Source organism: Protopterus annectens, chromosome 12.part0, assembly GCF_019279795.1.
Source record: "Protopterus annectens isolate FY-2018-M chromosome 12.part0, PAN1.0, whole genome shotgun sequence".
NCBI lineage: Eukaryota > Metazoa > Chordata > Ceratodontiformes > Protopteridae > Protopterus > Protopterus annectens.
In genome coordinates this window covers 576,708,693-576,732,584 of record NC_056746.1, presented here as the reverse complement: position 1 = coordinate 576,732,584, position 23,892 = coordinate 576,708,693, and the positions used below count along the sequence as shown (strand labels likewise).

The window sequence follows — 23,892 nt, the reverse complement described above, 5'->3', positions numbered from 1 at the left end:
TATGGAAATTAGAGGTAGCAGCTAGCTGAACCTTATCTGTAGAAGGACTAGCCCCCTCACTGAAAATGGAAGTCAGGAATTTAAGCATCTTATGTACTTGTGCTGAAAAAGGGTCCATGTCATGCAGTTGTGCTCAAAGGGCAAATCTTTTCCATTTGTTCTTTTAGATTTTACTTGAAGCCTTGTGAGAAAATAAAGAATGTGGCGCACTAGAGATAACAGTTTTGGCCGTCTATCAATGGAATTGGAGATACCATGCAGTTAATTTGAGGACCTAGATGTCTGCGTGAGTCATATCTGCTGGGTGAGGCAGAAGGTCTGTTAATGGATCCAGAATCCAAGGTGGGTAAACTAGATGAGACCAAAGGAAGTGAAAGCAAATCTGTTGAGGCCAATAAGGGGTAATGAGGATGACTTTGCTCTTCAATTGAGATGCTTTCTGTAGGAATTTGGGGATTAAGGAGGTTGGAGGATAAGCATAAAGGAGACCTGGGGGCCAGTCGTGAAGGAGAGTGTCTCTCAGTGACTTCCCCGGCGGAGGGAGTATGGCAAGGAAAGTACAGTTGTGTACCTACCATAAATGTAGATGTTAGAGTGTATTTACTGTTGCAGTCATTACAAATGGGTTATCCTGCTGGCAGGCTACCCGCAGTCGGCCCGATTTCCAAAGTCTAGGTCCGGCGTCGGTTGCTGTCGCCTCTTGCCTGACGTCAGTGCGTCACGGGTATATAAGATGCAGCCGATGCCATTTTCTTCAGTTTTTCTTGCCCCAGATGTCAGGTGCCCCTAAAAAGGTAGGCTAAATTATGCCAATAAGCATGTATGCACAAAAAACAACTTTTCCTTCATCTACAAGCAAATACACCACATAGGTTGTATAGAGTAGAAAAGTACAGATAGGTCCCAGCAAAGAAAAAAGTGGGATGGTGGGATAGTAACCTGGACTGTAACAGTGAATACACTTGAACACCTACATTTATGGTAGGTACACAACTGTACTATGTTCATCGTGTTTCACTGTTGCAGTCATTACAATTGGGTTGAATCCCAAAGCTAAGGTTGGGAGGCTGGAGCTAAATAGGATTAGGAGAGGCTATAAGGCCCTGCAAAACTGCAGTGGCAAAGCCTGCCCTGGATTTGGAGTAGAGAGGTAAGTGATAGTGCTTTGTAAAGGTATGCACTGAACTCCAAGTTGCAGCCTCTAAGATCTCTTTCATTGGTACTCCTCTGAGGAAGGCTGCTGAAGTGGCTGCTGCTCTGGTTGAATGTGGCCTAATGCCCTTAGGCACTGATCTGCCATGCTGTGAATAGCAGAAACGAATGCAATGGCCTATCCACTAAAGCTTTTTGAGATAGGCTTTCCTTGTGATGCTGCAGCATATGCCACTACAAGTTGATGAGGCTTTCTGAAAGCTTTAGTTCTGTCCAAGTAGAAGCGTAGCTGTCTGTGAATGTCCAAAGAATGCAGAATTCTCTCACCCTTATTCTGTGGGTTTGGATAAAAAGTAGGCAAATGAATTGTTTGGTTAAGGGCCACACTGGACAGTACCTTAGGCATAAATGTAGGGTTTGTCCTCTGCGAAACCCTGTCAGGATGGAAAATTATAAAAGGTCCACAGCCATGAGTGCCTGTAACTCTGAGACTCTTCTAGCGGAGGTTATTGCTAGGAGCAGAGCTGTTTTCCAGGATAAGAATTTTATGTCAGCTGCAGAGGCTGGCTCAAATGGAAGCAGTATGAGTTTTCCAAGACATAGCTGAGGTCCCATGCAGGTATTGGTGCTCTCCTTGGAGGTCTTATGTTTTTGGCCCCTCTGAGGTACTGCCTCAGTAACGGATAAGAAAAGATAAGTGGTTCTGTATTGTAATGAGCTGAAATGGCAGAGGCATGAATTTTAATTCATGAAAAGGAAAGGCCTTTACCCAGCATCTCAGTTAAGTATTGCAAAATCTGAGGAATATTTGGAACAATCATGTCAATACCTTGTGCTTGGTTCCAAGCACAGAATCTCTTCCATTTGTCTGCATAAGATTTTCTGGTGCTAGGCCTCGTGGCCTCCAAAATAAAATCCATCATTGCCTTAGAGAGAGGTGTGCCTTGAGAGGCTATATTATCTGCCATGTCGTCAGGTTTAAGGTTTTGAGTTGGCTGTGCAGTATCTGACTGTCTTGTTAGGTCAATAAGTGAGGAATTTGAGGTAATGTCCAGGCTGGGCAGTGAGACAAGCTCTTTAGGATTGGGTACCAGTGCTGGCAGAGCCAGTCTGGGGCAATCAGTATCATTTTTGGTTTCTCTCGTCTGACCTTGAGGAGTACCTTGGGGAGGAGAGGCAGAGGAAGAAAGGCATATACTGTTAGATTTTTCCAGCTGAAAGACAGAGCATCCACTTTCCATGCTTGCTTGTGATAAGTCCTTGTGCAGAATCTTTGTAGTTGGTAGTTGTGAGGGGAGGCAAATAGGTCTATGTCCGGGCATCCCCAGGTCCTTGTTATCATGCTGAAGATTTGTGGATCCAATTTCCACTCGTGGGGATCCATTAGGTTTCTGCTTAGTTCATCTGCCAGAGTATTTTTCCTTCCTGGCAGGAATTGAGCTTGCAGATGTACTTGGTAAGTCAATGTTGTGTGTCACAAGGTCATGGCTAGCCTGCAGAGGGGGTAGGAATGTGTGCCTCCCTGCTTGTTTATGTACCACATGACTGTAGTATTGTCCGTCTTTATTAGTAGTTGTCCTGGATGAAGTTGATCCTTGAAGGCTGTTAGGGCATTCTGAACAGCTAGCATCTCTTTCCGATTGATATGTAGATGCATTTGACTTGCGGACCATGTGCCCTGAATACATCTTCCTGCCATATGGGCCCCCCAGGCGTAATCTGATGCATTTGTTGTTAATGTCTGCCTGGCTGTGTTTAAGGTGAATGGCTGTCCCGTGTTGTGGTGACAGGCTTTTGCCCACCATCGAAACTCCTGTTGCAGGCAGAGAATGAGGGTAATTACTGTTTCCAGGCTGTGGCAATGTTGAGTCCAAACACTTTTTATATACCATTGAAGTTTCCTCATATGCAGTCTTGCATATGGAATTAGCAGAATGCAGGATGCCATGAAACCCAAGGCCTGCAGAATTTTTCTTGCAGATAACTGGGTCTTTGTTGCCAACATTTTGAAATAAGTAGTCAGTTGTCTGTGTTTGTCTGGCGTGAGATAAGCCATCTGGGCAGTTGTATTTAAGCTTGCACCCAGGAATATTCTCTCTTGAGAGAGTATGAGTTTTGATTTCTTCTCGTTTACTGTGTACCCTAGACTTGTCAGTAATCTTTTTACAAACGCCAGATGCTGTAGTAGAATGTCCTTGTTCTCCTCTTGAATAAGGCAGTCGTCCAAGTAAGGATATATTTGTATTCCTTTTTGTCTGCAAAATGCAATTACTGGTGCCAGCCATTTTGTGAAGACCCTGGGCGCAGTAGACAAGCCAAAGGGCAGTGCAGAGAATTGGTAGTGCATTGAGCCAGCTTTGAATCTGAGGTATCTTCTGCAGGTTTGTCTGATTGGGACATGCAGGTATGCCTCTTTTAGATCTAAAGTCACAAGCCAAGCTTTCTTGCCCAACATGGGCAGAAGCTGCTGTAGAGTCAACATTTTGAATTTTGGAATATCCAGATATGGGTTTAGAATAGATAGGTCCAGTATTGGTCTCTGGGCTTTGTCTTTTCTGGGTACCAAGAAAAGTCTTGAATAGAATCCGTGACCCTGCTCTTGTTCTGGTACTTATTGAATGGCCCTCATGTCCATGAGGGATGAAACTTGTTTTTGTGCCTCTGCCCATTGATTGCGTGGCAGGTCTGGCATACTGTTTTGCCTTGGCAGGGTGTGAAAGTGGAACCTGTAGCCTTGTGAAACTATATTTAGAACCCATTTGTCCTGGGTGATCATGTGCCAATTTTGTGAAAAAAGTGTTAGCTTTCCCCCCAAAGGGGCTGCCAAAAGATAAGTGCTTGGTGCTGGAAGTGGAAAGTCATTGAGACTGTTTCCTGTATGGCTGTGATTTTTCCTCTCCGCTCTTGGGAGGTAGAATCAACCCATTGTTTTGGCCTGTATGAGCCTTGGGGCTGTGATCTGCCTCTGGGGCGTCTGTATCTGCCCCTTTGTATTCTATCTGACACTGGAAAGGACCAATTTTTTGTAGGCCAGTTCCTGCTAAATCTGGGAGGCTGTACCTGCAAGAAATCCTTGACTGTTTGCATAGATTTAGCCTTGCCCTCCATTTTCTTCAACACCTCTTTAGCACCAAACAAAGTATCATGCTGTAAAGGAGCGTCTAATAGTTTTGCTTTAACATGATCCGGCAAATTTTGTTCTTTTAACCAAGCATGCCTCCTAATGACAGAACCTGTAACAGCGGCCCTGCAGGAGGCCTCAAGAGAATCAAAACCACATTGCAAAGTATGCTTTCCAACTTGTTCAGCTGCATGCAATAAATCCTGCATTTCTTTATTGTCTGCACATTCTGTATTTGCTGGCATTTTCTGTTTAAGCAAAGATACAAGATATTGCTGATACTTAAGCATATGAAATTGGCAATTTAAAGCTCTTACAGCCAAGGTAGCAGAGGTATAAATCTTTTTGCCCCATCTGTCTAGGGCCCTCGAATCCCTATCAGAGGGGATAGGGTTTTTGCCGTAGAAGCCTTGACCCCTTTGGGATCCTGAGAGATGGTTTCTGGGTCAGCTGCAGGGTTCTTATAGAGAAATTTATGTGAATCAGGAACCCTGTAGTATCTGTCTGGCTTAACAGGGGCTGGTGGTAGAGAGTCTGGAGAAAAACTGGAGTCTGTAAATACATAATCTACAATGTCTAAAACAGGCGGGATAGCAAGGGGCCTGTGCTGGGGCAATAAAAAGGACATCTCTGAGCCTTTTCTTGGATTCTGAGTAATCTTGGCTCTCCTAATGGAAGTGTTCCCTCACAGTATGCAGTGTTTCCCCAAAAGAATAATCCTCAGGAGGAGGGGCTGAAGGGATAGATTCTTCAGCATCAGAATCCTCATAGGGAGGAGCAGAGTAATCCTGTTCAGAGGAGGAATCAGAGGAAATGGAAACCTGGTCTGAAGATTCATATTCTAACTCTTGCGTAGACCTCTTTTCAGGAGGGGGATGGGAACCCCTGATCAAAGTAATAAGGTCTTCGGCCATTTCAAGCATCTGTTTTTTAGGCATGGAGGCCTGTCCAGGTGAATGCTGTAATTGTTTCTTTGTCTTTAGAGCTGCTTTAGTCTTTGTAGCTGAAGCAGGTTTCACATATAACTGTGTAGGCCTGAAAACACCCTCAGAAGCCGATGCTTGCTCAGCGGCTCCGGACCCATCTGAGGGAATAGTTTCCTAGTGCCCAATACCTTGAGTTTCCAGAGGCCCAGTTGGCTCCACGTGGGAGTCGGAAGCGGCCTGTGGCTCTGAGGTAGCTGGCATCAGGGGCTGCGAAAGTGCCTCACTGAGAACCGGCGAAAGGCCTAGAAGAAGCCTTGTCATCGGTTTTGGATCTCAGATGCTTGTCCTTTTCTTTTTGTTTTTTGTAAACTCCCGTAGTCGGCTGATCCGATGGCATTATATAATTAAATTTTCTGCCAAAGTAATGAAATGCAAAATCGTTCTGACGCTTAATAGTGCATTGGTTAAATCTAGCACAAAACCGACAACTAGCAACGTTATGGTCAGGGCCTAGGCAAGGAATACATAAGAATGAAAATCCTTATGAGGTAATTTGCTTCCCACAAGAAATACAGTTATTAACTTTTTCTGACAAAGGTCTGGAGCAAGAAAAAAGTTTCCCCAACGGGGTACTTAGCTTTAATGAAGACTTCGGATCTGAAATTCGAATTTGAAAACTTCAGGAGTCTGCCGACCGGCACTTGCGAACTGCTGTTGCTTCGGGCACCGCTCGGCAAGAAAGACTGAAGAAAATGGCGTCGGCTGCATCTTATATACCCCTGGCGCACTGATGTCTGGGAAAAGGTGACAGCAACCGACGCCGGACCTAGACTTTGGAACTCAGGCCGACTGCGGGTAGCCTGCCAGCAGGATAACCCAACTGTAATGACTGCAACAGTGAAACACGATGAACATCCTGCTGCATTTGTTGTTCAGGGGAGATGCAGAGAGGTCGCAGCATGTCTGGCCCTACTGGCAGAATATCATCTCTGCCACTTCTGTGTTGAGAGACCCCTCGTGAGATAATTGTATGGACCTGTTCAACTTGTCTATTATCACACTGGATTTCCCTGCTATATGGGTTGCTATCAGAAATGGATTTGAAGAGATCGCCCATTGCCACACATTCACAGCTTCTCGACACAAGGGGTAATATCTGGTTCCTCCTTGTTTGTTAATTTACCACACTACAGACATGTTGTCTGTTTGAACTGCAATAGTCCCAGAAGGGAGAAGAGAGTCTTGGAATGCCTACAATGCTAGGAGCTCTGCTCTCATTTCCAGCACACTGATATGCAGGTTGGCCTCTTCGGGGGACAACGTGCCTTGAACAGTCTTCCCCCCTACGCTACCTGGGAAGCATCTGTTATCACTATGGCCTTGGATTGGTGGAGGATGAATGGACGACCTTGAGAAAGTTGATCTCAGTGAATCCACCACCAAAGGAACATTTTGCAAGCCTGAGTTATGTTGATTTTGGTAGACAAGGGTTGATGAAAATGGACCACTGGGTTGCCAATGTCCATTGTATAATTCTCATATGGTACCTTGGTAGTGGAAGCAGAACTATCACTGCTGATATGGAGTATAGGGTCTGTAATACCTTGGGGGCTGGTAGCAATGAACTCTGAATTAATCTGTAGACTTGGAAACGAATGGCGTTAACCCTCTTTAAGGCCAGACATGCTATCATTGATGTTGTGTTGAAATTAGCTCCTATGATTTCTAGGGACTGAGAAGGCTGAAGTTGAGATTTCTTGTGGTTGATTGTGATGTCCAAATTGGAACAAGTCTGTAGTACATAGTCTCGAGCTACTATCAGTAGATGCTTGCTCAAGGCAGTAAGGATCCAGTCGTCTAGGTATGGAAACACTCAAAATCCCTGCAGTATGAAGTGAGCTGCAATCACTGAGACCAACGCCTGGTGTCAGAACCATGGCCTTAAGCTCAATGCCAAAAAATGTGTAGTCATCCCCCTTGGGAAAAACCCAGTTCCCTTGAAACTGCCACATCGATTGTAGTCCACTGAACACAGAAGGGGTTATAAGAGATCTGGGAACACAGGTTGACAGCAACCTCTCTTTTGACCACCACATTGCCACTGTGGTCAGAAAGTCCTTCTATGTGGCACATCTCATTACTAAGGGTTTTGCATTCAGGAAGAAAAAGAGCTCATTGTCTACCTCCACTCTTCCCTCATTAGGCCATTCATTGAGTACAATACCTCATTTGGCATGCACCTCATTAGACACCTGCAACAACTGGAGAGGCCACAAAAGTACCTCACAAAGAGGGTCCTAGGCCTTAAATACTTGTCTTATATGGACAGACTCAAAAAAACTCCCATTTGTCTCATATCGCCTAATTAGAGATGATCTCTGCTTGACTTACAAAGCAATGTCTGACCCAGCTCTGTTAGAAATGCTACATCTAAAGAAATCCCAATCCCTCTGTACCACATGGTCCAGAGACCTCAACCTTATTACCACAATCAACAAAACATGCTGGAGGGACAGGTTCATAGCTAAGAGACTGCCCATGCTCTGGAATAGACTTCCCATACATGTCAAGTAGAGCACCTCACTGGCCCTCTTCAAGAGAAATCTTGATGAGTGGATGGGAAATAGAAAATTCACTCCGGGGATAACTCCAGTGGCTCTACTCGACAGAGGCACTGGGAACTAAGGTCGGGTGGCAGGATCTATCTGGTCTCTCAGGGACTGGCTCTACAGAATCTAGTTTCTTCCACACCCGCTGAGAGATCAAATCAACAAGCTCACCAGTGGGCGGAGTCATCCAGGAACTAGATGGACCAGCAACAAAAGCCTCCAGGAGTACAGATTGCTCTTGAAAAGGGTTGACAGAGGATCAACCACTCCTCTGTTTGAGGATTTCTAAAATGTCTCCAAATGAGACTTCGTTAGGCGGTGATCTTGGGGACCCTTACCCCTTCACTGAAATCTGTACCTTCTATGACAGACTCCTGAGGGGAGTCCAAGTGCCTCCTCTTGTACTTCCTCTTCCTAGGGACTTCCTTGGTGGGATGCTCCAGAAAAGTATCAGAAGAAATGATGCCCTCTGGGGGTCACCTGGATACTTTGGGCTGGCTGCCCCTGGGGGTTAGAATGCTGTGGCTCATGACACAAACACATCTGAGAACCAGAAGGAAGATCTGGGGGCATCTAATCTCTAGACGAGAAAACTCCACCACCTCAAAGGCAGAATGCACCAGGGAGAAAGGCACCACCCTCGAGGGAGGAGTCACAACCAAGCCACTGAATGTCGAGGTTCTTGAGAGGCAGAGATGGCTGCAAGAACTTCATAGATGACCCTACCCCCCCCCCATCCAACAACGAAGCTTCAGGTCCAAGAACTCTCCAACTCTGACATGCTTAGAGCCAATAAACTCAGAGAAGGCATCAGATCTGATGATACAAGTATTCCTGGATCTGAAGCAGATGGCACCCAGATACTCGGACCCAAGTGCTCCGAAACCAAAGGATGGATTGGAGAAGGAGCCAGAATAGTTGGAGTTATACGAGTTATGGACTCCGGACCCACTGGGGTAGGAGCTGGGAGAATTTGTTTCAAAAGAATCTTCCTTATCATTCAAGCCATGTCCACTTCTGTAAAGCTTCTCGACGAATGTGAAGAGGCGATGGAGGTAGAACGACATCCTTCCAGGAAGGGAAATGGAAGCCGAGATAGGAATGGATCCAGAGATGATACATATCTGGTTTGAGTAAAAGTTTCAGCTCCAAGAGAGTACGATCTGCAGAAATGGACCTGGTGTCTGCAGTGGTAGGGTCCAACAGTTTGTGGAGTGTCAGATTCAAAGACTTTTTTTATTAATCTTCTTTTTAGGCTCCGAGGTTGGATCTGAAGAAGACAAAGATGAGCCAGCTTATTCAGAAGGTTTCTTTATTGCCTCCTTTTTGTCAGGCTTGGAGAGTTGAGCTTCTGAAAGAGATTCTCCTAAGGCAGAAGGAATGAGGCCTTTAAGAATCAATTTATTTTTCCAATCCACAAGGGCTCTTGGCTTGAAAGAGCTACAAATGGAACAGGAGGCCTGTATATGTTCAGGTCCTAAGCAGTAAAAACAAAATGAATGAGCATCCGTCAGGGGAATCTTGTGCCCACATTTATTACATTTCTTAAAGGTTTATCTGCCATGATTCTTACTAGCAACGACAGAGTAAGCAGAAACACTAAGAAAATCTAGAAAGATAGCAAACCGTTTTTTTTTTTTTTAAGCACAGAGGTAGAAGGTATAAAAGGACTACCAACAATGGTAATTTGGAGAAATACTGACAAATAAGGGAAAAGCTATAACAGCAATGGTAAAAAGAAATGTGCCAATAAATGGCAAAGTCAGAAGGAACTACCAACTATGGCAGAAAAACTATGGGAAAAAAAGGGAAGTTACCAGCAGATAGGTAAGACAAAGGGTAAAGGGAGGATAGTAATTAGGAGTATCAAAAAGATAAAGAAGTACTTATCGTTTGTAAGAAAAAACAAGATTTGCTCGAGAGATGTAGTGACCACGTCTGTTCCCAATGGCGCCAAACGAGATCTGGAGAAGGAGGGGGCTAGAGGATTATGGGTAAGGGAGGAGCTTGAGATTTTGTGGTTTCCACAAGCTGTAAAACAGCATCTGTGTTGGGTCAGAGGATCAGATCCGAACCATGTGTTGAGGAATGAATGAAAACTGACATCAGATCTGTTTTTCCATTATGCATTTCTAACAATTAATTCAGGAAACTGCTGGCTTGTTTTACATCAGCTTTCAATAACTGCAGCACTTATGAAAGATAAAGCAGTAAACAAAATTACTTACCATGCTTTCACAAACTACAACATGACAGGTTAATGATGTTTGCTAACGGCTAGACTCTGATCAATTATCCCAGGAGAGCAGACCCCGAACAACGAGGTGTTGCCGATGCTGAAACAATTACAGGGTGTGTGTGTGTGTGTGTCTGTGTGTGTGTGTGTGTGTGTGTGTGTGTGTGTGTGTGTGTGTGTGTGTGTGTGTGTGTGTGTGTGTGTGTGTGTTGGGGGGGGGGCTAACATATATGAGATATAGAAAACACACTAACAACCAATGTACTTTATGTTCATAAAGCAAGTAATCAGTTTTACAACGCATACATGTTATTAAACACTTATCAAACACAGCCCATATTAATACCAGAGCAGGATTAACACACAAGGAGGAGGACTGTGATTAGGTCTCTGATCATAAGCAGGGTGTTGTGTGTTTGAGACATGGATGTCAAAAACATAACTTCTCAGATTATGATCAGAAAGAACCGATTATGATCAGAAAGAACCGATAACTCTTTGTAGTGCGCAGAGATTTACTTCTCCCATGTACTACAATCATTAGAAGAAAAAAAAAACAGTGTAGTAGCAGTAAGGGTTTTATAGCTTAGAAAGTAGTTATACACAAACTACTGCACCACAGACAGCAGCCATCCAAAAAAAAAAAAAAAAAAGATCATCATGAAGTTGGTATACAGAACACTGGGATTTTTATTTATCGGCATCCTGCTGACCTTCTGCAGTGGCTTTCAAAAGAAACCTACGGAGCTGAAGGAGGTCCAAGACGCTAATACAAATATAAAACGTGAAACAAATACAAAAGGTATACATTCAAAAGTTTATTAACACCAAAAAATAAAAATGAAAATACAATAAGCACTTTCATCAAACTTACTGAACTTCATCAGATAAATAAATAAAAGGCGAACTGGAACACGATGAGGAACAACTTTAAAATAAAAATGTGGTTTAATAAATCCAGATGAAAGTGAGCGCTTTCGGCAAAATCAATATTTTGCCTTCTTCAGACAAACAGCAAAACAAGGCATGATACAATATTATATAAACAAGGGTTTGTTAAGATCCAATTAAAACACAATGCATTATTCATTAATTAGTATCCAAGGTTACCTTAAAAAGGTGATGGTGATAGCCACAAAGATCATTCAAAATGCATCACCGAACTAACTATAAATTAGAAACTGTTTACCTAGCTTTACATTTCCATAAAAAACTGCAAGTGAATACAATAATACAAATCAATCCTCCTAGTTAATGGCTGAACCATACGACCACAAACAGCATTAAAAAATGTGTATATACATGTATGTACAAGAATGCAAAACCATGAGGAAAAATTAAATACATACATACTGGTTTAGGATGTTATAATGCTGGTAGGGGACTGTAAAGTGACACTTCCTCCCAAGTTACATTAAACGACTAAAAATGTAAAAGTAGTAAAGTGCATCCAGTTTACCTTTTATAAGAAAGCCACTTAAGGACACATTTAATTGAAAGTGCGTCATTGATACCTGGCATTAAATGGGCTCTTGTTCGAATCTGCCACATTAATTCGTCAATTTCTAGACGAATTTGCCATGGGCCACCTCTTATTTCAGGGGTTCTTTGCTGTAACACAGAAAAACTGAAAGTGTGCCCACTGTGTTCAATTATGTGCTTAGCTAGGGCGTTGTTAGTATCGTGTTTGCCAATAGCATACATATGTTCGTATATTCTAGTTTTGAGCTTACGCTCAGTTTTTCCGATATAGAATGCTTTACAGTGGTTACACAAGGCCACATAAACAATAGATTTTGATTCACAATTATAATGTCTGTTAACTTTATATTTCTTGTCATTAATCAGGAAGTGTGTTCCAACTTTAATGTGTTTACACTGGGAACATGCTCCACACTTATACATACCTTGTGGTCGGCTAAAACAAGGTTTATTCTGGGACCTTTCTAAAATAGTTTTTAAATTGTCCCCCCTCCTATAGGTTATCTTAGGTTTATTACCTAATGTGTTACTGAGATTCCTATCAAATTTTATTACCTCCCAGTTTTTATTAAAAATCTCCTTGATTTGATGGTGTTCCAAGGAGAAGGTATGCAAAAAGCTAGTACAGTAAATGTTGTTATCTGTCTTATAACTTTTAAGGTTTCCCCTAACAAGTGAAGTGTCTTGAGCAATATGACCCATTTGAATTACATTATTACTAGTCTGAAGGAGGGGAAGAAAGTAACCTTCATGTCGTTTACGTGAAACTTCAGAAATAATACCAGTAATCAAATTGGTTGGATAACCCCTAGATTTGAACAAATTCTTTAAGTTGTTACATTCTGCATGAAAGTCCTGTTCGTCAGTTACCATCCGTGCTGCCCTAACAATCTGCCCTTTAATGACAGATCTTTTTTGATGATATGGATGGTTACTGGAGAAGTGCAGTAAAGAATTTGAATATGTAGGCTTTCTATAAATGACACTTTTATATCTGTGATTAATTGTATCCTTAATAAGGAGTATGTCAAGATAGTTAATCTCCATTTCAGCAATCTTAAAAGTGAACTGGAGAAACTCTGTCGTTTTAGTGATGTTATCAATAAATGGGGGAATAAGGTCCTTGTCACCCTCCCAGATACAAAATATGTCATCCTGGTACCTAGTGTACCAGGTGACATATTTTTGAAATGCTTCATCCTTAAAAAGGTATGCAGCCTCCCTATGTGCCATTACTGCGTTGGCAAAAGTGCCCCCACAAGGGGAGCCCATGGCTACACCCGATGTTTGAAGATAAAAATCATTTTCAAACATAAAAAAATTATTGGATAGTACCAAATCGAGTAAGGTCTCAACCAAGGAGATGGTATTCCCTTCGACTTTTTTGGCCAGCAAAAATTCCCTCACCCAAGAGAGTCCTGTGTCCTGAGGTATCACAGTATACAGGTCCTTGACGTCTATAGTCAAGAACACTGCATCGGTGGTATATCTTTGTTTACTAATATCCTCCAGAAAGGACCAAGAATCCTTACAGATATGTGCCTCACTTTCAATAAAAGGTTTTATGATGTTGTCCACAAATTTAGCACATGCATGGGTAATGGATCCCCTCCCGTCAACTATAGGTCTAAACGGGATTTATTAAACCTCATTTTTATTTTAAAGTTGTCCCTCATCGTGTTCCAGTTCGCCTTTTATTTGTTTATTCAGTTGTGTTTTTTCGGTCTGCTTGGTTCATCAGATAAATAAATACAAAAAAAATCTACTTTAAAAACTGTAAGACTTGACATGATTGGTTCAATGATACAACGCCCACTTCCCCATTAAACTCAAAGTTCTAAGCGCACTGTTCTTCAATATACATACATAAACACCACTTTTAATTTATGACATTCAAGTATCATAATTTTTAAAGCTCTATAAAACAATTTAAGATAACACCCTGACACATCCACGAAAATAAAAGTATAGACATATATAAATAAATCAATAATTCTCCAACATCAAAGTTATATACAAAAACATATAACCAAATTTACTACACGCATACACACACACACACACACACACACACACACACACACACACACACACACACACTTATAAAAATGTAAAAATATAGGTGGTGCAGTGTTTAGCGTTGCCGCCTCACAGCAAGAGGTTCTCCGGTTTGATTCTCGGCTGGGGTGCCTTCTGTGCAGAGTCTGCATGTCCTCCCTGTGGTCACGTGGGTTTCCTGCAGGTGCTCCGGTTTCCTCCCACATCCCAAAGACATGCTGTAGGTGAATTGTACACTCTAAATTGGCCCTAGGCATGCGTGCGTGCGTGTATGTGCATTCTGTGGAAGGTTGGGTGCCGGGCTGGCAACGCGACACTGTAAAACTCTACTGCCAATCATGAACAGATAGGTGATCTGCTGTGGCGACCCTTAACCGGGAAAAGCCGAAAGAAGAAGAAGACATGTCAAAAATCCAAACCAGATAAAAACTAACATTAATCCTAAGTGGAGAAATCTATAGGCTATATCATTACTAATAAGTTAATTTGGAAAGACCATTAAGAATAAATCTAATTCAAGCACCATTAATCATGCATGTAGGTTCAACAGCCAAGGGGTAATAATCTAAAGGGGTCTAAATTATCTATCCCATGCTCTCAATTTTAGCAGGCAAGAAATAGAACATAAATCACCAATACCTGGCCAACTATATGCATGCAATTAAATCTACCAAATTGGCTACCTTTTCTCCAAATCTAATGCCCAAGGGCCACCCCTTAAATTAGGTATGACTGTATCAATTGCCATATATTTAAGTCAATGTCCTGGGAACTCATGAATATGTTTAGCCAGTGCATTGGTCAGAATACTTCTCCTGATGTTAGAGAGCATATTCCCAGTGTAAATAATTTTACAATAATTGCAATATCTATTATTCGTAAAATCTTTTGTTAGCAAAATGTCCAAATAAAAAATATATATCTAGATTGCATTCATAAGTAAAAAAAACAAATAAAAAAAAAACACAGAATAAAGGGCTCCACCATTTAAATTCTTGATACACTACTACTTGTCCATAAGGCCATAATCCTCAACTGTCATTTATGACAATCCCCCAAATATAAGAAATGTTTTCTTCCAATTTGTGTTTTTATACTACTTTTATCCTAGTCTATTACCCAAGGACTACAACATTAATTAGCATAAAATGAGAAATGTGTAGTTAAATTAATAATTATACAATGACTGCTCACTGCTGTTCAAAACTGAACACAATGATTAGACAGCATATACCAACGGAAAAAAAAAGTCCTGCTGCTTAAGTACAACTGAGTGGCTACACTTTCCACTGGCATATGCTGGGAGGACAGCAAAATACACAAAAAAACAGGTATATTCTGTAAAGCCAAAGAAACAGAAATACACCTACAGTTTCCTTGTATTTCTCAATTGTACCTCATAAAATCCTGACTTTTAAAACATAAAAAACAGCAATGGAGATTCTCTTTTGTACTTTGCTTTGCTTCTCCTGCACTGCACTGAGATACTGTGCAACAGTGGGAATGGAAGTCCCATATGTATGCACAGTACATCAGCCCACACAAGACAACACGGAAGAAGACAGAAGTGCCAGGTATAAAAAAACATTAAAGAAAGGTAAGCAAATTCTTTCTTAAATAATGTCATTGTATAAAAGCAATAATCCACTCTTGTTTGTGGGTATATTAGGATTTACCCATGGTTGGCTTTATTTAATTGCCCTATGGGTAAATCCTGATACACCCACACACAGTTGTGGATTACTGCTTAAGAAAACTATCTTCAGTTGGAGTACTGACCTTTCTAAGAAACGAGAAACAAACAGAACAGTCTACTATGTGACCATTCAGAATCTAGCTAGTCTTGTGCTTTCTGAGTTTTCTTCACTAGCCTAACTAAGAATGTCAAGCATCTTGTATGGGTTTCAGATGACATTCACAGCACATTTCACTAAGGCCGGCAAACTAAGACACTTTTTAAGAATATGTTCCCAAGTCCTCTTCCCATCATAGTCACAGCTGTGTCTTTTCTACATCTGCCTTGAAACCTATAAACCATAAGTTGGGAGTACTCAGTCCCACTTCAATTCCCTTAATCTTATAGCTTTTCTCTACAACTTCTGTAAGTGTTTAATCCATTTATCTCTTCCTTCACTCCTAATGTTCCCTTCATCATTTTCAGTTTCAAGTTCTATTTACCAACTCGCATTCCCACCTCATCTCTCCATTCAGAAAAAAAATCAGTAACTATTCTACTTTTCCTTTTTATTCATATTAGGTATTCTCCTTCTGACTTCTTCCATCCAACAAGCTGCATTAATACATTTCCCTCAGTTCCTAACACTCTCACATTCCTGGACTACTGCCTTTCCCATCAATTCCCTATGTTTTCACATGCCTTATTATCTCTGGGACATGGTTCACTCTACTGCTGGCCTTCCAATTCCAACACTTCTCCTGACAAGAAGTGTGTTTACTGTAGTCCTTTCAGACCCAGTTTTATGTCCCACAGTCCACTTATTAATTACATGCCTTAAAGGCTCCCCATACTACCAATGGCTGTGTGCATCAGGGGAAGAGAGGTCACATTTAAATCCATCTTCTGATCATCCACCTCCTACATAACCACTCTCCCACTCTTCCTCATAAATGTTTTAAACATAACAGTACTTTAAAAACATATTTTCCATCTAATCATACTGCACACTGATACTCTGGCCACTGTTAAAGTGAAAGGCACCTGAACAAAGAAATAATGCATCACTATCCACTTTGGAGAAAATGGTGTCCCCACTAATTATCACATTAAAAACAATGTACTAAGGACACAATCAGTCGTAAGGGACTTGGGCACCCTGGTTCATAGCAACTTGACTTTTGACCACCATATTGCCTCTGTTAGCGTTGTCGCCTCACAGCAAGAGGTTCGCCCATTCGATTCTCGGCTGGAGCACCTTCTGTGTGGAGTCTGCATGTCCTCCCCGTGGTCGAGTGACGTTAAAGACATGCAGGTAGGTGCGTACGTGAATGGGCGTGCCTTCTTTGAAGGCTGGGCGTCGGGCTGGCAACACGGCACTGTAAAAATCCACTGCCAATTATTAGCGGACAGGAGTTCTGCTGTGGCAACCCCTAACCGGGAAAAGCCGAAAGACAGAAGGATTGCCTCTGTTGTATGGAAGGCTTTCTACATGGCCCACCTCATAAGTAAGGATATTTCATTCAGGAACAAGGCATTCATAACATTCCTGTATCCCTCCATTATCAGACCCATTGCCGAGTACAATGTCCCCTTCGGCATGTACTTTGCCAAGCACCTGCAGCAGCTGAAGAGACCACAGAGGTTTCTGACCAGGAAAATCCAGGGTATCAAACACCTATCCTGTACAGATAGGCTAAAAGCCCTGTCCCTCTACACAGTCTCGTACAGCCCTGTCCCTCTACACAGTCTCGTACAGACCGCTCAAAGGTGACCTGTGTCTGGCATACAAGGCCATCTCAGACCCAGCCTTGATGAAGTTGCTGCATATCTGTAAGTCAAACTCCACTAGCGCAACCCACACGCAAGGCCTCAACCTGGTCTGTGACATTAAAAGAACTTTTTAGCGGGATAGATTTGAGTCCCAAAGACTCCCCCATCTGTGGAATAGGCTCCCTACTCCATGTCAAGCAGAGTACCTCATTAGTCCTCTTTAGGTGGAACCTGGACAACTGGATAGGAAACAGAAAATACACCCCAAGGATCCCACCTGTGTCCCTGCTGGCCAGGGGAAACAGGTGCCAACGTTGTGGGAACATGAGGGAAATTCTTGGCTAGGCTTACAAGGGCCTCTGGGCTAATAACCTAGTATCAACCTATGAACTACAGTACATAATACAAACACATACTCTCCCCTTTCCTCATTTTGTTAAATCTATAAATCAAATGCACTTTTGTCATATTAGTTCATTCCATCCCCACTGCTGCCCACCAGTATCATATATCTGTGTTCCTCTCCCCTTTAATGCCACCCTTAGCAGATTAAACATTTTTAATTCTCTCCTCCCATAATGACTGCCTTTAAATGAAAACTTCTTGACTGTCAAACAGATTACTGCATGAGCGTGCAAATCAAGTTTAGGCCGATCAAACAACTACAAAACCAAATGCAAAAATCATTACTTCTTTTTAAGGGGCAAAGCCTCTCTAGCTCCGCACACCCCCAGACCTGTTGTAACAAACTGTTGCAACCTATGTTAAACAGACATCATCTTTTGGAGCTTCGGAAGAAAGGCATTTTTCTGAAGACACCAAACTACACACCCATGACCTTGTCAAACATTAACCATCACTATAGTTTTAGGACTGCTACTCAACATGAGTGCACAGAATTTAGGAACATGCAATTGCTATAAGAAGCTGAGGAAAGAAACACAACCAAAATTATAACTCATTCTGGCAGAATATTGCGACTGTGGCAAATGTGAATCATAGCTAGTTATGTAGGGGTGGCATATAACTGCCAAGGCCAACTGAAGAACTCAGCATCAGCTTACATGGCACCAATATCACAAGGCACATATACAGCACAATAAGAAGGCTCAAAACAGCACGATTCCTGTTTGTTCCAGTCTCTACTAATGCCTACTCCAAAAGATTGACCTAATACAGGTCAGTTCCCTGCTACACAGTAAGACAGACCTGATTCAGCCACTATAGGGGTATAGGTAAATTAGGGAGAAAAATAAAAACGATCACTGTGTGAACCCTGAAGAATTCATTTTCACTGCATTTAGTCTGCTTCTCTGACCAATACAAATGTGACTAACTTTATTAATACTTCATTAATCATTACATAATGAACTTATACTACCATACCGTTTACCTACCATCTTTCCAAATTAGTGTTATTCCCAGCTGGTACTCCTGACGTGAATAACTCCTGGTTTGTTCCATAAAACACTTCAAAAGGTGTGCAGGGACAGAACTGACTGAAGAGTGCACATGGATGGATGATAGCACCTTGTACTGCCGACACAGCAGGCGATGCAAGACAAACAGAGACAGAGGTGGCTTACAAGGGTTGGCACTGATAACAACATCTCTAAGGACTCCATAATGCTGCAAGAAAAAACACATTAAAATATAAATAAAAGCCAGACTTTTATTTTTTTGTAATTACTTTTTTAAAAAAAATCAGCTATTTATCCAGCTGCTCTTTTCCTTTTTAATAAACTGTTTTTCTTCTAGAAAAGGAAGGCCATGGTAATATATATGTATATAAACAACATTTACTTAGTATGCACCCAAATGTCCTATGCAACCTGTTCACACAAGATTTATATTACTCATACAAGAGGAACATCCCATTATTTATGTAAATTTGTGAGCAATGAAACTGGGCCACTTTCGGGCTAGCGCAGTGCTTATAAAAATCTACAGAAGAGTATCCATATAATACAACTGTTACAACTAGTGAAATGGTGCAAGCAATGTAATTAAACATGTTTACCAAAGTAGTGCACTGATCAAACCAACCATTTTCAGACTCAGCCCAGGAAAAGTAACACAGTAAAACATAGAATGTTAGGAAATAACATGAAAACTTTTAGTGTTAGAAACAGCAGCATGGTACAGAATACACAGGCAATGAATGAAAAAAAACTTTTTTCTTTTAGAATATGATTAATCTTAGATAAAATTGGAGTAAAACAAACTAAACATCAAGCTACAGATATTTTGTATACACAAAGCCCCACCATCCTTATAAGCCAAGTCTCTCCACCACAGATCAACTGCCCAGGAACCTGCATGAGCTTGAACTGTCAGCAAAACAGGTGAGCACCTTGCCATTGTGGAATTGTTGGCAGCACAGGTAGATACCTTGCCCTTGTGGCAGAACAGCAACTAAGAGTTTGATTTTTTTTTAAATATAAATTTCAAAAGAAGTTCAGAAACATTTGGCATATATCTCAAAAAATTTCAAAAGGACTTCAGAAACACTTGGCATACAGTATAACAAAACTTAAAACTGATACTGTTAAAAAGAATAATTTTAAAACAAATTTAAAATTAATATTCTTTTATGATTTATTTTAATTCATACTATGAAGTTACAATCCTCAGAATAATGATAATAAAGACATTTTACTTCTAATCCCAAATGAGATAAAAGGATGTTAAACCTAATAAAACAAACAAAAAAAAAACAAAAGTTCCTATCTTAAAGGAATTGTTTTAAATACACAGACAATGGAAAGTTAAGGACTTGCATTCTGAATAACTTTTCTGCATTACAGTTAATGTCTTTAATGCAAAAAATACATAACGTGCATATATTATGGGCACTTGCTAACCATCTTATAAAAGTAAAAGCATTTTGCTAACTTCTTATAAAAATTAAAATATTAAATGGTCAAAAGCAGGTAAATGTAAGTTTCAGCTCCCTGTCTTAGCACCTTAATTGCATCTATCTACACTGAGCACACAGTACAAACAATTAGAGCAGAGGGCTGCAGTACAGTAGTGTTACTACAACTCCACATTCTCTCCTGACTTCCACCAGTCATGCACACATATACAATATGTGAAATGGGAGCAAGGCTCCAGTATGCCACCTGGATTCACTCATAAACCTGTCCAATAATAAACCTGGCCAGTATCATTATGGATAACACCCTTCTTTCAGGTATCGTCTAGCGGTACTCAAAGACAAAGGATGATCTTTGTTAAAACACACCACTGTACTATTCAGTATTTAATTGGGAAGTAATTCACTTCACGATGCTTGTCTACTACCCTACACAATAAAGTTCCTGATTTTTAACACTGCCTCTGCTGGAGTTCTGGAAATTTACACTGCAATTTCCTAGTAGCCCTTTAACCAATTCAAAGGTAAAAACTCAATAGTACAAACAAATGTTCAGCACAGCAAGTGTTATTAAATATAAACAGTAAACTGTTCAGCACAACCTCAGATTTACAGTGATAGCATTCATTAGATTTCAAGTCATAAGATGTTTTGTTGAATCAAGATAAACTGATTACTTTTACATTATGCAAACATTTTAAAACATGCCTATAACCATTAAACAGCAGCATTTGTTTTTCTTCCTGCTTTGTGGTTTCATAGGAGGCTAAGAAATTCTATGTTGTAGAGCTGCAGAAGTATTTACAGAAATATAAAAATGATACGCCTAAATAAATAGCATATAAACAACAGTTAATATTTCTCCTGCTGCACTAAACAGAATTTATGTCACTATGCAGTTGCACTGCTTATATCGAGGGGTTTAAAAAAAGAAGTTATGCCTTACCATAACGTTCCATCTGTGTTGTTGATCTTCTTTCATTCATCACTGATGGGTTCGGTTCCTAGCCCTCGGAACCAAGTAGGCCTAATACCAAGCTCACGCCAGCCAAAAAAACTCTCGAGCTAAGCTTTTACCCATAGCGCCCTTCTCCCTGTTACCTCAGATTGAGTTTGCCTGTCTTGTATTAGTAAAGCAGAGGCCATTTCTGCGCAAATGCCCTAACTCACCACCTGGACCCAAAGTATCCCCCAGGAGCCTTTGAGGGGGAAGGAGGGTGGGAAGTGATGAATGAAAGAAGATCAACAACACATATGGAACGTTATGGTAACACATAACTTCTTTATCTGATGATGTTGGTCTTCTTTCCATTCATCACTGATGGGACAAACCCCCCAGCTACCTTGTGTTCCTTAGGTGGCCCTTATGGAAGAACGTTCCTGAGCACCACGGAGCCGAAGGCAGCTCTCCCTCTGGAGACCACATCCAATTTGTAATGATTAATAAAAGTGTGGGGGTTAGACCATGTGGTTGCTGCACAAATATCATCCATAGAGGCTCTCGAATGGAAGGCTACAGACATTGCCACAGATCTGGTAGAGTGCACTTTAACATTCTGTGGTACAGGTTTTTTTTGCACGTGAATAGATGTAGCGTATGCAGTCCCTTAGCCATTTAAAGTGACCTTGGAGACAGAATTTCTCATTCTAGGTCCAGAGAAGGAAATGAAAAGCTGGTCAGTTTTACGTATTGCTTTGGTTCTGTCTAAATAAAACCTCAGTTGTCTGTATACTTCCAAAGAATTTAGACAGCATTCCCCTTATTTAGTAAAATTTGGGAAAAATACTGGAAAATCAATTGTCTGACTGATGGAAAAATCTGAAATATCTTCAGGGAGAAAAGATGGGTTTCTCCGGAGTGATACTCTGTCCTTGTGGAAGATTAAATAGGGCATTTTAATGCATAATGCCTGAAGCTCTGAAATTCATCTTGCTGATGTGATGGCTACCAGGAAAAGGGACTTCCAAGATAAAAATTTGAGGTCACGCTTTGCTGTAGGTTCAAAAGGAGGCGGAGTTAAGGACTGAAGAACTAATGTGAAGTTCCATGACTCTATAGGTTATCTGACTGGAGGCCTAATGAGAGAGAGATCCCTTTAAGAAAGGTTTTGCATAACTGAAGAGAGATGAAAGTTAGAGATAGCCGCTAGATGTACTTGTATGGTAGAAGCTGCTCCATCTTCGAAGAATTTTGACAGATACTGTAAAACTGCTGTAACTGGAGCAGAGTATGGGTCTAGCCTTCTTTTCTTAGACCAAATACAGAACCTCTTCCATCTGTCTAGATATAATCTTCTGGTGGTCATGTGATTTAACACTGTTTCACTTTTCTACTTAAAAGCAAGTTCCAGTTCAATGTGTTTGTTATCTGATGAAGCATCAGTAGCTGGGAAAGCACTTATGATCTACAATAAATTTTTTAACCTGGAGAGTTGTGCCTTCCTTGGGTCTATCAGTGTTCTTGGATTGTATGTAACATGGTTTTACAATTAACTAGTGCAAAACCGAGGAGACAGAATTATACAACTAGATGAGTTGCCAGGCTGATCCATGAGAAATGCCTGGAGACATAACAAGGGTTTAATAACTCAAAATGAGATCTCCCCCTCAGTTTTTTACAAAGGAAAATCATCTTCATTTCTTTAGACTTTTCTATAACTCTTAGTCCACTAATTTGTACTCCTTACTCAGTCCCGTCTACTTTACAGACCAGGCTTCTTCTTAATGGCACTAAACCATTGCTCTAAACTCCATTTCATTTCAAACACCCGATTTATACAAGGGAGGCAACATACTGGCTTTAACAGCCTTTCAATAAGCCTCATTAGATATTCTATCTGCTCCTTATAAGAGTGATATGAAATTTAAGGTCTGCATCTACAGTAATGCCCAGGTCTTCATGGGATTCCACATATTACAGTTATGCCCAGGTCTTCATGGGATTCCACAAAGCTCAGGATACTACCTCCCCCCACAGTAACAACTCTTACATGTTGCTTGTCTGATGCTTACTGCTAATTATTTTTAATTACTTACATATTATTATTCATGGTTGACCTATCTATTAAATCACTGAGATAAAGCTCCATAATACTGTGCCCCCTTTCATCAGTTCTGTACATTCCTAAGATCACCAGCTCATACAGTAAATGCCGCTGGCTTTATAGTTCTACTAATGTAGAGAGTGAATTGTGGTGGAAAAGTAAAGCCTATAGAACTTCATCTCATATTTTTTCAGATAAAATTTAGTCTTTTTTTTATTTTACTTTCTACCAATGCCTAAACAGCCAAACTCTTGTCCGGTTTATTAAATATAATTTTACTCCTGTTGGGTGTTTAGGCAGTAATGTACATGGTTCACAGAACTAAAAATCCTCACTGAAAACCATGAGAAAAACGTCAGCCTGAAAGCCCTTGTTATTAGCCTCAAATATAGTCACAAAAACCTTTAGAGTTAATAACTACAGATAGAGAGGAACTGCTACAAAAGCTACAGTTAAAGGAAATGCAGGCTTTTTAAGTAGGGCCTGGCCGACAGTCCAAAAATGCAAGTATGTTGGAAGTTTCTGATGTGGAAGGGGAGTTCACGGATAGATGAACTGTGTAAGGAGCACATGACTCAATGCAAAATGAAAGAAATGCATGTTGTGTAAAACGGTCCATAGAAGAAGTGGAGGAGTTGTGTGAAAGCTTCATAACTCAATGTCATGTTAAAGAAATGCATGGTGTGGAAAGTTAAAGAAAAGCATGGTGTGGAAAGGGGTCCATAGAAGAAGTGGAGGAGTTGTGCGAGGGTTTCGCGATTCAATGTCAAGTTAAAGAAAAGCAAGGCGTGGTAAGAGTCCACAGCAAAAGCAGAGGAGTTAGAGTGATATACAACTTCCTATGAGAAACAGAGAGATGGTGGCAAAAGTTCAGTGAAGAACAATGATGCAAAGTTCAAGGATACCGCAGTGGACAATAAAAGCTAAGGTGCACATCC

At 41.0% G+C, this 23,892-nt stretch overlaps 1 protein-coding gene across 1 annotated transcript in view; it reads right to left on the bottom strand.

Annotated features, from left to right (window-relative positions):
- The window catches only part of AIMP2 (aminoacyl tRNA synthetase complex interacting multifunctional protein 2), a 76,569-nt gene that overhangs the window by 13,110 nt on the left and 39,567 nt on the right, over positions 1 to 23,892 (bottom strand). Inside the window, exon 3 of the mRNA XM_044089715.1 lies at positions 18,430 to 18,661. Coding sequence (XP_043945650.1) covers positions 18,430 to 18,661 — 232 coding nt within the window. The remainder of the gene's footprint in view (positions 1 to 18,429; positions 18,662 to 23,892) is intronic.